This window comes from Cetorhinus maximus, chromosome 26, assembly GCF_964194155.1.
Source record: "Cetorhinus maximus chromosome 26, sCetMax3.hap1.1, whole genome shotgun sequence".
Classification (NCBI taxonomy): domain Eukaryota; kingdom Metazoa; phylum Chordata; class Chondrichthyes; order Lamniformes; family Cetorhinidae; genus Cetorhinus; species Cetorhinus maximus.
The window spans coordinates 15,591,029-15,604,676 of record NC_135904.1 but is presented as its reverse complement, the minus strand read 5'-3'; the positions used below and the strand labels follow the sequence as shown (position 1 = coordinate 15,604,676).

General features: G+C 42.7%; 1 protein-coding gene across 1 annotated transcript in view; it reads left to right on the top strand.

The window, feature by feature from the left end:
• Positions 1-635: 635 nt before the first annotated feature.
• cilp (cartilage intermediate layer protein, nucleotide pyrophosphohydrolase) overlaps positions 636-13,648 on the top strand; it is a 60,405-nt gene continuing 47,392 nt past the window's right edge. The window contains exons 1-2 of the mRNA XM_078530213.1: positions 636-729; positions 6,925-7,194. Of these exons, the coding sequence (XP_078386339.1) occupies positions 669-729; positions 6,925-7,194 (331 nt within the window). The 5' untranslated portion in view covers positions 636-668. The remainder of the gene's footprint in view (positions 730-6,924; positions 7,195-13,648) is intronic.

Genomic DNA, 13,648 nt, shown 5'->3' with positions numbered 1-13,648 from the left:
CAAATCGATGACCTCTCATCAGAACTGGAAAAGGTTCAGAGATGTAACAGGTTTCAAACAAGTCCAGAGGCAGGGAAACAGGAAGTCTGTGTGTGAGTGGAAGTGAGGAGAGGGGGTGGCATTTTAAACAAGAGCTGTCCGGAGAAGCTGGACAACAGGAGGATTATTACCACCACCAGTTCCATCTGGCTCTTCCCCCAATTTCCCCTGCCGCAGATTTAGACCCTTCGACCACAAACTCTCTCTGCCTCCCTCCCTACCTGTTCCTTCACGGTGTCCTTGCCCTTCAGGTTTTCGCACCCAACAGGCAGCCAGCCTGTCAATCTGTCACTTAGCCTGGCTGTTGGGCAGAAAACCTGGGGAAAATATTTAAGACATCCTGCAATTAAAACAAGTAGGATTTTCAGGAATCTGCACTTTAAGTTTCCCATCCTTAATCCTTGCCCCCAGCTCCAAACATGTGGCCCCGTGAATATTTGGCCTATTAACTGTTTCCCTCCCCACACACAGGTGCCTGAGCTGCCGGGTGCTTACAGTATTTTCTGTTTTTATTTCAGATTTTATTTATTTTTTTAATCAGGAACTGCTCATGAAACAGCTCTGTCTGAAGATCCACAATCTACAAGATACATTTAATCTGCACCTATTGTAAGATCAGCATTAAAGAAATGGACTCAAACTGGACCACAATCCTTCTGCTCTTTGGGATGATTTGCGGTTTATCACAAGGTCAGTATCAAGTTGTCACAGACTTTAGTTTAGGAATGTGACAATTAAATACCTAACTTCTCAAATTTCAGATAAAAGTATTATGATGTGATGTATTTCCTATTAACCAACCATTTTAAAAGCTTTTCTGTAATGTCATAATATTTGCTTTTCCAAGTCTCCATAAACAGAAAATATACTTCCTGGTTTCCTCATGGTTCTCACTTGTTTTCCTTTCCTATCTGGATCTTCTGAGCTGGGAGATGATCAACAGCCAAATCCCACCCTTACAAAGATTCAACTTCCAGGGTGCACGTCATTTTATTTTTAATTATTTTTTCATAGAAATTTATACTGAACCAGTTTTTAAAATCTAATCTCTCTCTCACTGTCATGAAACATAGAAACATAGGAAATAGGAGCAGGAGTAGGCCATTCGGCCCTCGAGCCTGCTCCGCCATTCATTATGATCATGGCTGATCATCCAACTCAATAGCCTGCTCCCGCTTTCTCCCCATATCCTTTGATCCCTTTCACCCCAAGAGCTATATCTAACTCCTTCTTGAAAACATACAATGTTTTGGCCTCAACTACTTTCTGTTGGAGCGAATTCCACAGGCTCCCCTCTGTCTGGGTGAAGAAATTTCTCCTCACCTCAGTCCTAAATGGCCTACCCCGTATCCTCAGACTGTGACCCCTGGTTCTGGGCTCCCCCACTATCGGGAACATCCTTCCTTCATCTCCCCTGTCTAGTCCTGTTAGAATTTTATAAGTGCCTATGAGGTCACGATATTCCAGGTGTGATCTCACCAAGGCCCTGTGTGCGTGTGCGTGAGTGAATTGGATTAAAGCCAGCTGCTCTAGAAGCTTTGATGTATAGAAAGAAGTAGGTTTGAAATGGTAATTAGATAAACATGGGGAAGTTTAGAAACATCGGTGTCAAGAGGGCAATTTGCATTTTTAAATAAACCATTCAAAAGAATGGGTGAAACCTTGCACCTAGCTAGAAGACACTAAGCAATATATTTATTTTCTCAGCTTACCAATAAAATTGTCGGAATCAAAATATGTTATTGTTAGAAGAGGTAAAATTAACAACCTAATAATACAATGGAAAATTTACATTCAAAGAGAAAGATATGTATAAAGGAGATTGTGTGTGAGGCAGAGGCATTTTAAGATCCATCAAGCATAAGAAGCCTCCGGCCTGTAAACCTCAAGTCTGTCTGCAAGGACCCAGAGCTGCAAGAAACTCATTTTGAATGTGATTTCCCAGGGTGTGCTCTGCCAGGCGTCTCTTTAAATCTGAGTTTTACTGTTGCCTTTAACAGGGGTGTAACTGAGAGTCAGATTAATTAGGGGATTTTTGTAATTATTATAGTAATTTTGTAGACATATGTATGTGCTTACAATTTTTCTTGTTTTAATAAATGTTTAATTTAGTTTTATAAATAAACCTCTTGTGATTCAGTGGTCTTACTACTACTAGATTCAAAGCCTGCATCTCAAAAGATACAAAATTGCAAAAATGGGTTATGACAGTTGTTTCAAGTTTCCCTCTGGGATTTGAGCAACTCAGCCTTTGCCATCAGCTGTGTCATAATACTCACGGGCAACAAAGATTGCCACACAGTTTTAAACAAAAATTACCATAATAACCAGAATGACAAATGAGTTGCAGCTTTGTGTAAAGGTTCTGGAAGCACTGTCTGACTTCCCTAACTGTTCAGAACCTATGTAAGAAATTTAAACAGAAAATAAATTTAGGGCTCAGTTTACTGTTGCTACTATTTTCATACCTTCACTCCCAGGTGTGTGAAATACAGAACTGTAAAGACATAGAAAATTTACTGTACAGAAAGAGGCCATTCAGCCCATTATGTCTGTGCCAGCTGAAAAAGAGTTATCCAGCCTAATACCACATTAGGATGTTGGTGTGTAGTCTTGTAGGTCATGGCACTTCAGGTGCATAGCCAAGTAATTTTTTTAAAATAAGGTGAGAGTGTCTGCCTTTCCCACCCTTTCAGGCAGAGTGTTCCAGACCTCACCACCTTCTGGGGGGAAAAACCTTCTCCTCAACTTTCCTCCCACCACTCTCAATCTATTCTCCCTGGTTATTTTCCTTCCTGTTACTAGAAACCGGCCTTTCCAATCCACTCTGTCGAGGTCTTTCATAATTTTATAGCCTTCAGTTATATCTCCCCTCAGCTCCTCTGTTTCAAGGAGAACAACCCCAGCCTATCCAATCTTTCCTGTAATGAGATGACCAGAACTGAGGGCAAAGAGCAACAAACATGCATTAATAAAGCCCCTTTTAGTGCCTCAGGAAAGGGGATCGGGTTCCAGGTAAAGACTATATATACACACACCAAAAAACTGGCAATCATACTCCTTTTCAGAATCTCAGGAATTTCACATAAATTTATTCACTGTTCCCAGCAAGCATTAGTGGGAATCTGCAGGGAATGGGTGAGGAGGGAAGTGTAGACAGCCAGTGATACAGACTGTGTGGAGAGAGGGCGAGTTTAGGGACCAGGCTAGGGGGAAGGGGGTGGGGGGTGGGGGGGTGGGGGTAGGGGGAGGTGGTGCTGGGGGGTGCTGTATTGGTTTATTTAACCAAAATCTGCCCAAACTTCATAACCCCTTGCTTTTGCATTCTTGCTTGGGTGAATTGTTAATTTATAGAGTAATGCATGAACTTGTTCTCTTGTAACTAAATGAATTTCATCTCAGTGAGAACATTGACAGGATATGGCTTTGAGATTTCCAACCTCTTCATAACAGCCAAAATCTTCACTTTCTCCGTGATTTGTTTCTGTAGAACTGACTGATTTCTAAATTTTCTCCCAATAGTATCTGTTCCATCGATTAGAGATGGCCTATAATTTATCAGTAAGGAATACAACTCTTTGGCAGATGTTTGTTTCCCATGAGGTGCAGTAAGAATGTCCGAGCCATCCTCCTAAATACCATTACAGTTTATTGGAGCTGCTTTTCCACACATCCTACTGCTTGTAAGCACTCAGTCCTGGGAATGTAACTAGCATTTTGAGATTGTGCATCACAGTAAATGTGATTTACCTTTAACATAACTGTGTTGGCTTTCCTTAAGTGAATGTTAATTTTGTCCCAGATTATCATATTTAAAATATCTCCCACCACTGAGATTAAACTAACTGGCCAGTGGTTGCTATTTTGAATATGATAGCATTTGCAATTCTCCAGTCCTCTGGGACAACCCCTGCATCTAGGGAAGACTGAAAAATTATGGGCAGTGCCCGGGCAATTCCACTCTCTCCCCTCAGTATTCTTGGGTACATCCCCAGGAGCTTTAAGTACTGCCTCCTTTTCAATTTTAAACCCATCTATGGGTCTGAATTACCTCCTCTTTTAACATGGCCAGAGTAGCATCTTCCTTGGTAAAGACAGATGAAAAGTATTCATTTAATGCCTCATGTCCCTAATTGGCCCAAGTCCTTTTAATATTTAAATGTGAATAGAAGACTTTGTGATTCCCTTTTATGTCCAATTTCTTTTCATACTCCTCTATAGTCAGCTTGGTTTTCAATTGTATTTTTAACCTGTCATAAGCAACTTTTTCTGCTTTATCTTAATTTCCATCTCCTTCATCATCCAGGGAGTTCTGGATTTGTTTGCCTTTCAAGGGAATATATCTTTTTTTTTAATTAGTTTAATTGCCCTTGTTCAGAGGGCATTCTTAAGAGTCAAGGAGCCTGGAGTCACATGAGGACAGCAGATTTCCTTCCTGATTAGTGAACCAGATGGGTTTTTATGACAATCATTAAGGGTTTCAAGGTCATCATTAGACTTTTAAGTCCAAATATTTATTGAATTCAAATTCCACCATCTGATATGGTGGGATTTGAACCCAGGTCCCCAGACCTTGGGTCTCTAGATTACCAGTCCTGTGACAATACCACCATGCCATTGCCTCCCCTCTTGACTGTGTTTGAATCATCTCTTCTTTGAAGGTAGCCCATTGTTCAGCTACTGTTTTTCCCACCAACCTTTGACTCCAATTTATTCAGTCCAGGTCCGTTTTTATACACTGAAGTTGGCTTTCTCCCAGCTAATTATTCTTACACTGGATTATTCTTTGTCTTTTTCCATAGCCAACTTAAACCTTATGATACAATGATCACTGTCCCCTAAATGTTCTCCTACCGATACTTGACCCATTTGGCCCACCTCATCCCTGAGAACCAGGTCTAGCAGTGCCTTCTCGATAGACTGGAAACATACTGTTGTAGAAAATTTTCCTGAACACACTCTAGGAATTCTTGCTCCCCTTTACACTACTACTATCCCAGTCTATATTTGGATAATTAAAGTGCTGCATTATAACTACACTATAATTCTTGCACCTCTCTGTAATTCCCTTACAAATTTGTTCAGCTACATCCACTAGTTGGTGACCTATAGACTACACCAAGTAATGTATTCGCACACTTTGTTCCTTAGCTCTAGCCAAATAGATTCTGTCCTTGATCCTTCTGGGACATCCTCTTTCTCTAGCACTGCAGTGCTCTCTTTAATCAATACTGCCGTCCCCTCTCCCTTCTCTTCCTTTCCTACCTTTGAAAAAAGAGACATGCCGAAGCTTTTCATCCTGCACTCATCAGGACACTTTGCAAGAATTACCAAAATAAGGGGAAAACAACAATTTATACTCTATGTGAAGAGAATGCTGATTGGTAGAGGCATTGTCATGGAGAGTGATGGTGACTGACAGTTAACTGCAAAATACTGTTGAAATTTAAACCAGGCAGCTTGACCCTGACTAGTTAAGGCATTGCCCTGAGGAATAAGTCAGCGAATGGTTGTCACTTGTTTAGCTGAAATAGGTGCAATGTGCTTACAGAAAGAATATGTCTGCAAAGAACAGGGCCCTGTTTATTAACATATGTAGCTTCCAGTACATGCAAATGTGCCACACTGCGAGCTTGACTGATAGTCTTAACTTGTTAGTGTAATTCTTAACACACTGAGGGTTATTTAGCAAATGTTGCCCAATCACAGAATCATATCTAATGTTGGACACTGTTTTGAATTTTGCAAGCACGGGCTAGTTGGGTACAGTCTGTACCCTGCCCGTTGCAAACTGCAGCTGGGACATGCTGTTTGATATGACCCGCCAGCCTTTAGGATGTATGGCCTACATACCTAACATCACACTGGCACTGAAATTCATATGCCACATTACTCATTTGTGTGATAGCCAGAACATCTTTTTGGCTTGACGGCAGCATCCTGTTAGTGTCGAATACCACTTTGCTACTGCATAACAGCAGCGTGAAACTGGTAGGTTAAGAACAGGTAAGCTATCTATTGAATTTTTCCAAGCATGTATTAAACCCAAAGTTGTGCCAGTTTTCATTTCCAAACATATTGATAATGTTAAAGTGAGACATATTTCCACGGTCGGTGCATTCTCTGTGGCAATGCTTCTACCAATCAGAGTCCACTTGCTGACTAATCAACTCTCTCCACATGTGGTGTAAATTGTTGTGTAGTCCACCTAAAAGAACCTTGCTTGGACATTGATTCTGGACTCATGTGAAGCCGTCATTCTTATTTTTATCGTGGTCTTTGCCCTGAACCCCTTTCTTTCCCTTATCTTTCTTTTAATGCTTGAATGCAAAAGGGGCAGATGTAGCAAAACCCCTTTCCAGGTTTTGTGTGCATGTAAAATAAGCTACCCCACTTATTTTACCTTATCTCGAGTTTGCTGCGGAGTTATTAATAGAGGATTGGATCACTCCAGAACTGAAGGGCTGTGGAAAACACGCCATCTCTCATAAAGGGGAAATCAAAAACCAAAAATGTTTTCTGTTTACGGATGGGTAGTGAGAGGAGAAATCGGGGCTGTTTAAATTAATCCCCCTCCTGTCCGTAACACCCACCACCACTTCTCTAGAGCAACTAAGATGGGCAATAAATGGCAACTTTGCCTGTGATGCCCATATCCCAAGAATTAATTTTTAAAACATTGTGTTTGCACCTAAAATGACACAGCAAAGAATAAGAATCTTATTGTCTTTCTAATTCATTAATATGGTTTTTTTCTTGTTGTTCATTCATATATTTATCTAGAGTTTTCTGATCTCCAGGTACTTGACAGTCTGTGCATGAGACTAATTCCAGGGAATCAATCAGTTCTCTGTTGCTACAGCAATAACTCTTCTCTTTTTTCAGGTCATTGGGAATGGACATCTTGGTTTAATATTGATCATCCTGGTGGGAATGGAGACTATGAGCAGCTTGAAGCAATCCAACGTTATTACAAGGAACGAATATGTCCAAGACCATCTGCTATTGAAGCACGCACCGTACATGGAGTTCCTGCCGCACTCACTGGAGAGGCAGTGCACCTCAGTCCTCACCTTGGCTTCTGGTGTCTCAACAAGGAGCAAATTTCAGGGAAACACTGTTCAAATTATGCTGTCCGATTCAGATGTCCCAAACGTAAGCAGTACACTCAAATTAGGCAGAAAATTACTTAGCAAACTAGTTGAACAGATGGTTTGTATTGGATTTGAGAGGATGGTAGCATAATAGTGAGATTACTGGGCGAGTAATCCCGAGACCAAGGCTAATGCTTTGGGGACATAAATTCAAATCCCACCATGGCAGCTGGAGAAATTTAAATTCCATTAATCAATAAATCTAGAATAAAAAGCTTTATTCCTAATGATGGTTATGAAACCACTGGATTGTGATTAAAAACCCATTTGTGGGTAATTAATGTCTTTCACCTCATAGTGAAGGTGGCCATAGATAGCAGTGATCATAATATTATTGAACTTCACATTCAGAGAGAGAGGAGTGGTTCTAAGACTAGTGTTTTAAACTTAAATAAATGTAATTATGAGGGCATAAAGACAGTGCTCTCCAGAGGGTACTGGGGAAATAGGTTATGGGATAGATCAGTAGATATCTAAGGAGATATTTCAGAATACTCAGAAAAGATACATTCCAGAGAGAAAGAAACACTCTAAGCGAAGAACACATCACCCTTGGCTAACTAAAGAACTTAAAGGTAGTATCAAAGTGAAAGAAGCACATATATTTCTGCATAGAGGTGTGGCAGGTCAGAAGATTGGACAGAATATAAAGAACAACAAAGAATGACTAAAAGACTAGTAAGGAGGGAGAAATTAGAGTACAAGAAAAAGCCAGCTAGAAATATAAAAACAGATAGTAAGAGCTGCTACAGATATTTTAAAAAGAAAACAGTAAATAAAGTGAGTACTGATCCTCTTTCGAGTGAGAATGTGGAATTAATAATGGAAAATAAGGAAATAGTGGATGAATTGATCAGATATTTGTCTTCACTGTAGAGAATACAAATAACAACCCAGAAATAATTGTGAAAGTGGGGGAGGAACTTAAGACAAGTACAATCACCAGGGAAAGGGGACTCAGAAAATTATTAAACGAAAAGCTGACAAGTCCCCAGGTCCTGATGGACTTCATCCTAGAGTTTCAAAAGAAGTGGCTGCTGAGATGATAGGTTTTAATTTTCCAAAATTCCTTAGGTTCTGGAAAGGCCCCAACAGATTGGAAAATAGTGAATGTGATTCCTCTATTCAAGAAAGGAAGGAAACAGGAAGCAGGAAACCACAGGCCAGTTAGCTTAACATCTATTGCAGGAAAATTATTACAATTAATTTTTTTATTCATTCACGGGATCTGGGCTTCGCTGGTTGGTCCACCACTTGTTGCACATCCCTAGTTGCTCTTGAGAAGGTGGTGGTGAGCTGCCTTCTTGAACCGCTGCAGTCCATGTGGTGTAGGTAACATCCACAGTGCTGTTAGGGAGGGAGTTCCAGGATTTTGACCCAGTGACATTGAAGGAACGGTGATATATTTCCAAGTCAAGATGGTGATTGACTTGGAGGGGAACTTCCAGGTGGTGGTGTTCCCATCTATCTGCTGTCCTTGTCCTCCTAGATGGTAGTGGTCGTGGGTTTGAAGGTGCTGTCTAAGGACCCTTGGTGGATTCCTGCAGTGCATCTTGTAGATGGTACACACACTGCTGCTACTGTGTATCAATGGTGGAGGGAGTGAATGTTTGCGGATGTGGTGGCAATCAAGTGGTCTGCTTTGTCCTGGATGGTGTCGAATGTTGTTGGAGCTGCAATCATCCAGGCAAGAAGTGAATATTCCATCAGACTCCTGACCCGTGCCTTGTAGATGGGGACTGGCTTTGGGGAGCCAGGAGGTGAGTTACTCACCACATAATTCCTAGCCTCTGACCTGCTCTTGTAGGCACAGTATTTATATGGCTGGTCCAGTTCAGTTTCTGGTTAACCGTAACCCCCAGGATGTTGATAGTGGGGATCCAGTGATGGTAATGTCATTGAACATCAAGGGGCGATGGTTAGGTTCTCTCTTGTTGGAGATGGTCATTGCCTGGCACTTGTGTGGCGCGAATGTTACTTGCCACTTGTCAGCCCAAGCCTGGATATTTTCCAAGTCTTCCTGCATTTGGACATGGACTGCTTCTGTGTCTGAGGAGTCGTGAATGGTGCTGAACATTGAGCAATCATCAGCAAACATCCCCACTTCTGACCTTATAATGGAAGGAAGTTCATTGATGAAGCAGCTGAAGATGGTTGGGCCCAGGACACTATCCTGAGGAACTCCTGCAGTGATGCCTGGAGCTGAGATGACTGACCTCCAACAACCATCTTCCTTTGTGCTAGGTATGACTCCAACCAGCAGAGAGTTTTCCCTCTGATTCCAGATTTTCTAGGGCTCCTTGATGCCACACTCGGTCAAATGCTGCCTTGATGTCAAGGGCCGTCACTCTCACCTCACCTCAGGAGTTCAGTTCTTTTGTCCATGTTTGAACCAAGGCTGCAATGAGGTCAGGAATTGAGTGGCCCTGGCAGTACCCAAACTGGGCATCAGTGAGCAGGTTATTGCTAACCAAGTGCCGATTGATAGCACTGTTGATGACCCCTTCCATTACTTTACTGATGATGGACAGTAGACTGATGGAGTGCTAATTTGTCACGTTGGATTTTTCCTGCTTTTTGTGTACAGGACATACCTGGACAATTTTCCACATAGCTGGATAGATGCCAGTGTTGTAGCTGCACTGGAACAGCTTGGCTAAGGGTGTGGCAAGTTCTGGAGCATTATTGCTGGAATGTTGTCAGGGTCCATAGCCTTTGCAGTATCCAGTGCCTTCAGCCATTTCTTGATATCACGCGGAGTGAATTGAATTGGCTGAAGAACGGCATCTGTGATGCTGGGGACCCCCGGAGGAGGCCGAGATGGATCATCCACTTGGCACTTCTGAAGAATGTAGTAAATGCTTCAGCCTTTATCTTTTGCACTGCTGTGCTGGGCTCCTCCATCATCAGGGCCTCCTCGTCCTCCAGTGAGTTGTTTAATTGTCCAACATCATTCACGACTGGATGTGGCAAGACTGCAGAGCTTAGATCTGATCCACTGGTTGTGGGATCACTTAACTCTGTCTATCAATTGCTGCTTATGCGGTTTGGCACACAAGTAGTCCTGTGTTATAGTTTCACCAGGTTGACATCTCATTTTTAGGTATGCCCGGTGCTGCTCCTGGCTTGCCCTCCTGCACTCCTCATTGAACCAGGGTTGATCCCCTGGCTTAATGGTAATGGTAGAGTGGGGGATATGCTGGGTCATGAGGTTACAGATTGTGGTTGAGTACAATTCTGCTGCTGCTGATTGGCCACAGCGCCTCATGGATGTCTTGAGTTGCTAGATCTGTTCGAAATCTATTCCATTTAGCACAGTGGTAGTGCCACACAACACAGTGAAGGCTTTCCTCAATGCGAAGGCGGGATTTCATCTCCACAAGGACTGTTAGGTGGTCACTCCTGCTGATACGGACAGATGCATCTGCAGCAGGTTGGTTGATGAGGATGAGGTCAAGTATGTTTTTCCCTCTTGTTGGTTCCTTCACCACCTGCAGACCTAGCAGCTATGTCATTTCGGACTCCTCCAGTAGTGGTGCTGTCAAGCCACTCTTGGTGATGGACATTGAAGTCCCCACCCAGAGTACATTAATGGGGTCGATTCTGAGGACTTCTAGGACAACTCCATCCCAACTGTATACCATTGTGATGCAACCTTTGCTGGATATACCCAGGGATGGTGTTGATGTCTGGAACATTATCTGTAAGGTATGATTCCGTGAAGATGACTATTGCCATTGAATTCAAATTCCACCATCTGCCATAGCAGGTTTTGAACCCAGGTTCCCAGAGCATTACCCTGGGTCTCTGGATTACTCATCTAGCAACAATACTGCTACGCCATTGCCTCCCACTTGGGAAGGAGGTTATTGCTGGAATCTACTATTAAGGAGGTTAGTGGGGCACTGAGAAAATTTCAGTGCGATCAGGCAGAGTTTATATGGTTTTGTGAAAGAAAATCATGTTTGACTAATTTATTGGAGTTCTTTGAGAAGTAACAAGAAATGTAGATAAAGGGGAACCTGTAGAAGTGTTGTACTTACATTTCCAGAAGGCATTTGACAAGGTGCCACATCAAAGGTTACTATGCAAAAGCAGAGCTCATGATGTAGGGGTAACATATTAGTATAGACGGAGAATTGGTTAGCTAACAGGAAGCAGAAAGTAGTGATAAGTGGGTCCTTTTTGGGTTGGCAAGATGTAAGTAGTGGAGTGCCACTGGGATCAGTGCTGGGGCCAAAACTATTTACAACTTATATCAATGACTTGGATGAAGGGACAGAATGTTGGTTGCTAAATTTGCTGATGACACAAAGGTAGGTAAAAAAGAAAGTAGTGAAAAGGACATAAGGAGCAGAATTTTGCCCTAGCGGGCAGGCTTGGCGTGGGCGGGCAGGAGCAGTTGGGAAGCCAACCACCGCCCGCAATTGGGGCCGGACTGCAATTTCACACTGGCGGGCCAATTAAGGCCTGCCCAGCATGAAACACGTGCTTCAGTGCTGCCTGTGTCGGGGAGGGCTAGCGTGCAAGTGCACGCAGGAAAAGCACCCTGAGGCACAGAGCTGCCTCAGGGAGAAGATGATATACATATAAAAAAATGTTAAGGTGTTAAAAAGCATATCCCTTCATGTGACAGGAAAATGTTAGAAATTAAGGTGAAATTTAATGACGGATGGAAACCCCATCTTGCCCGTGGATGAGGTTTCACAAAAAATACAAAGGTCGCTTGGTCTTTCTGCCTGCTCGCCAGCCATAAGGTTGGATGGAGAATGCGAAATGTAATTCAATTGCATTGTTAATGGCCTTAATAGGCCTTTTAATTGTCAGCGGGCGCACTGCCAACTCCCGCGTGTGCCCGACTGATGAGCTAAAACTTCGGGCCACGGAGTCTGCAGAGGGTCATGGGTTTAGTGAGTTGGAAAGAAATTGGCAGCTGGAGTAAATGTGGGAAATGTGAACTTGTCCACTTTGGCTGGAAGGATGGAAAAGCAGTATACTAATTAACTGGGGAGAGATTGCAGAACTTTGAGGTACAGAGGGATCTGGGTGTCCTGGTACGTGAATCAGGAAAAGTTAATATGCAGATACAGCAAGTGATTAGGAAGGCAAATGAAATGTTGTTGTTTATTGCAAGGGGAATGAAATGTAAAAGTAGGGATGTTTTACTGCAGCTGTACAGGGCGTTGGCGGGACCACATATGAAGCACTGTGTACAGTTTTGATCTCCTTATATAGGAAAGGATATAAAAGCATTAGCAGCAGTTCAGAGAAGGTTCACTTGACTGATACCTGGGATGTAGGGGGCTATCTTGTGAAGAAAGGATTGACAGGCTGGGCCTGTATCCATTGGAGTTTAGAAGAGTGAGAGGTGATCTTATTGAGACATGGAAGATCCTGAGGAGACTTGACAGGGTGGATGCTGAAAGGATGTTTCCCCTTGTGGGAGACTAGAGCTAGGGAACACAATTTTAAAAATAAAAGGTCTCCCATTTTAAGACGGAGATGAGATGACATTTTTTGTCTCAGATGGTTCTGAATCTTTGGAACTCTTTTCCCCAGACAGCGGTGCAGGCAGAATCAATGAGTGTTTTTAAGGTAGAGGTAGATAGGTTCTTGACTAACAAGGGAACCAAAGGTTATTGGGGTAGGAAGAATGTGGAGTGGAGGCCACAATAAGATCAGCCACAATCTTATTGAAAGGTGGAGCAGGCTCAAGGGGCCGAATGGCCTACTCCTGCTCCTAAGTCACATGTTCATAAATCTGCTTTCTGTACCCGATCTGGCCTACGTGTGATTCCAGATGCACAGTAATGTTGTTGCCTCTTCATTACACTCTGAAATGACCTAGCAAACCATTTAGTAGTATCAAACCACTACAGTAATAACAGCACTGTGGGTGTATCTACACCATATGGACTGCAGTGGCTCAAGAAGGCAGCTCACCACCACCTTCTCAATTAGAGATGGGCAATAAATGCTGGCCATGTCAGCAATGTTCACATGCCAAGAATAAATTTTTAAAATGATGAGTAGTTCTGTCTTTAAACATAGAAACTAGGAGCAGGAGTAGGGCATTCAGCCCTTTGAGCCTGCTCCGGCATTCAATATGACCATGACTGATCCTCTATCTCAACACCATAATCCCCCTTTGTCTTCATACCCCTTGATGCCCCTAATATCCAAAAATTTATCAATTTCTTTCTTGAATATACTCAGTGACCCGGCCTCCACAGCCTTCTGTGGGAGAGAATTCCACAGGTTGACCACCCTCTGAGTGAAGAAAATTTTCCTCATCTCAGTCCTAAATAGCCTGCCCCCTATCCTGAGACTGTGGCCCCTGGTTCTAGACTCCCCAACCAGGGAAATATCCTCCCTGCATCCAGTCTGTCCAGCCCTGTTAGAACTTTATACATTTAAATCAGATCCCCTCTCATTCATATAAACTCTAGTGAATA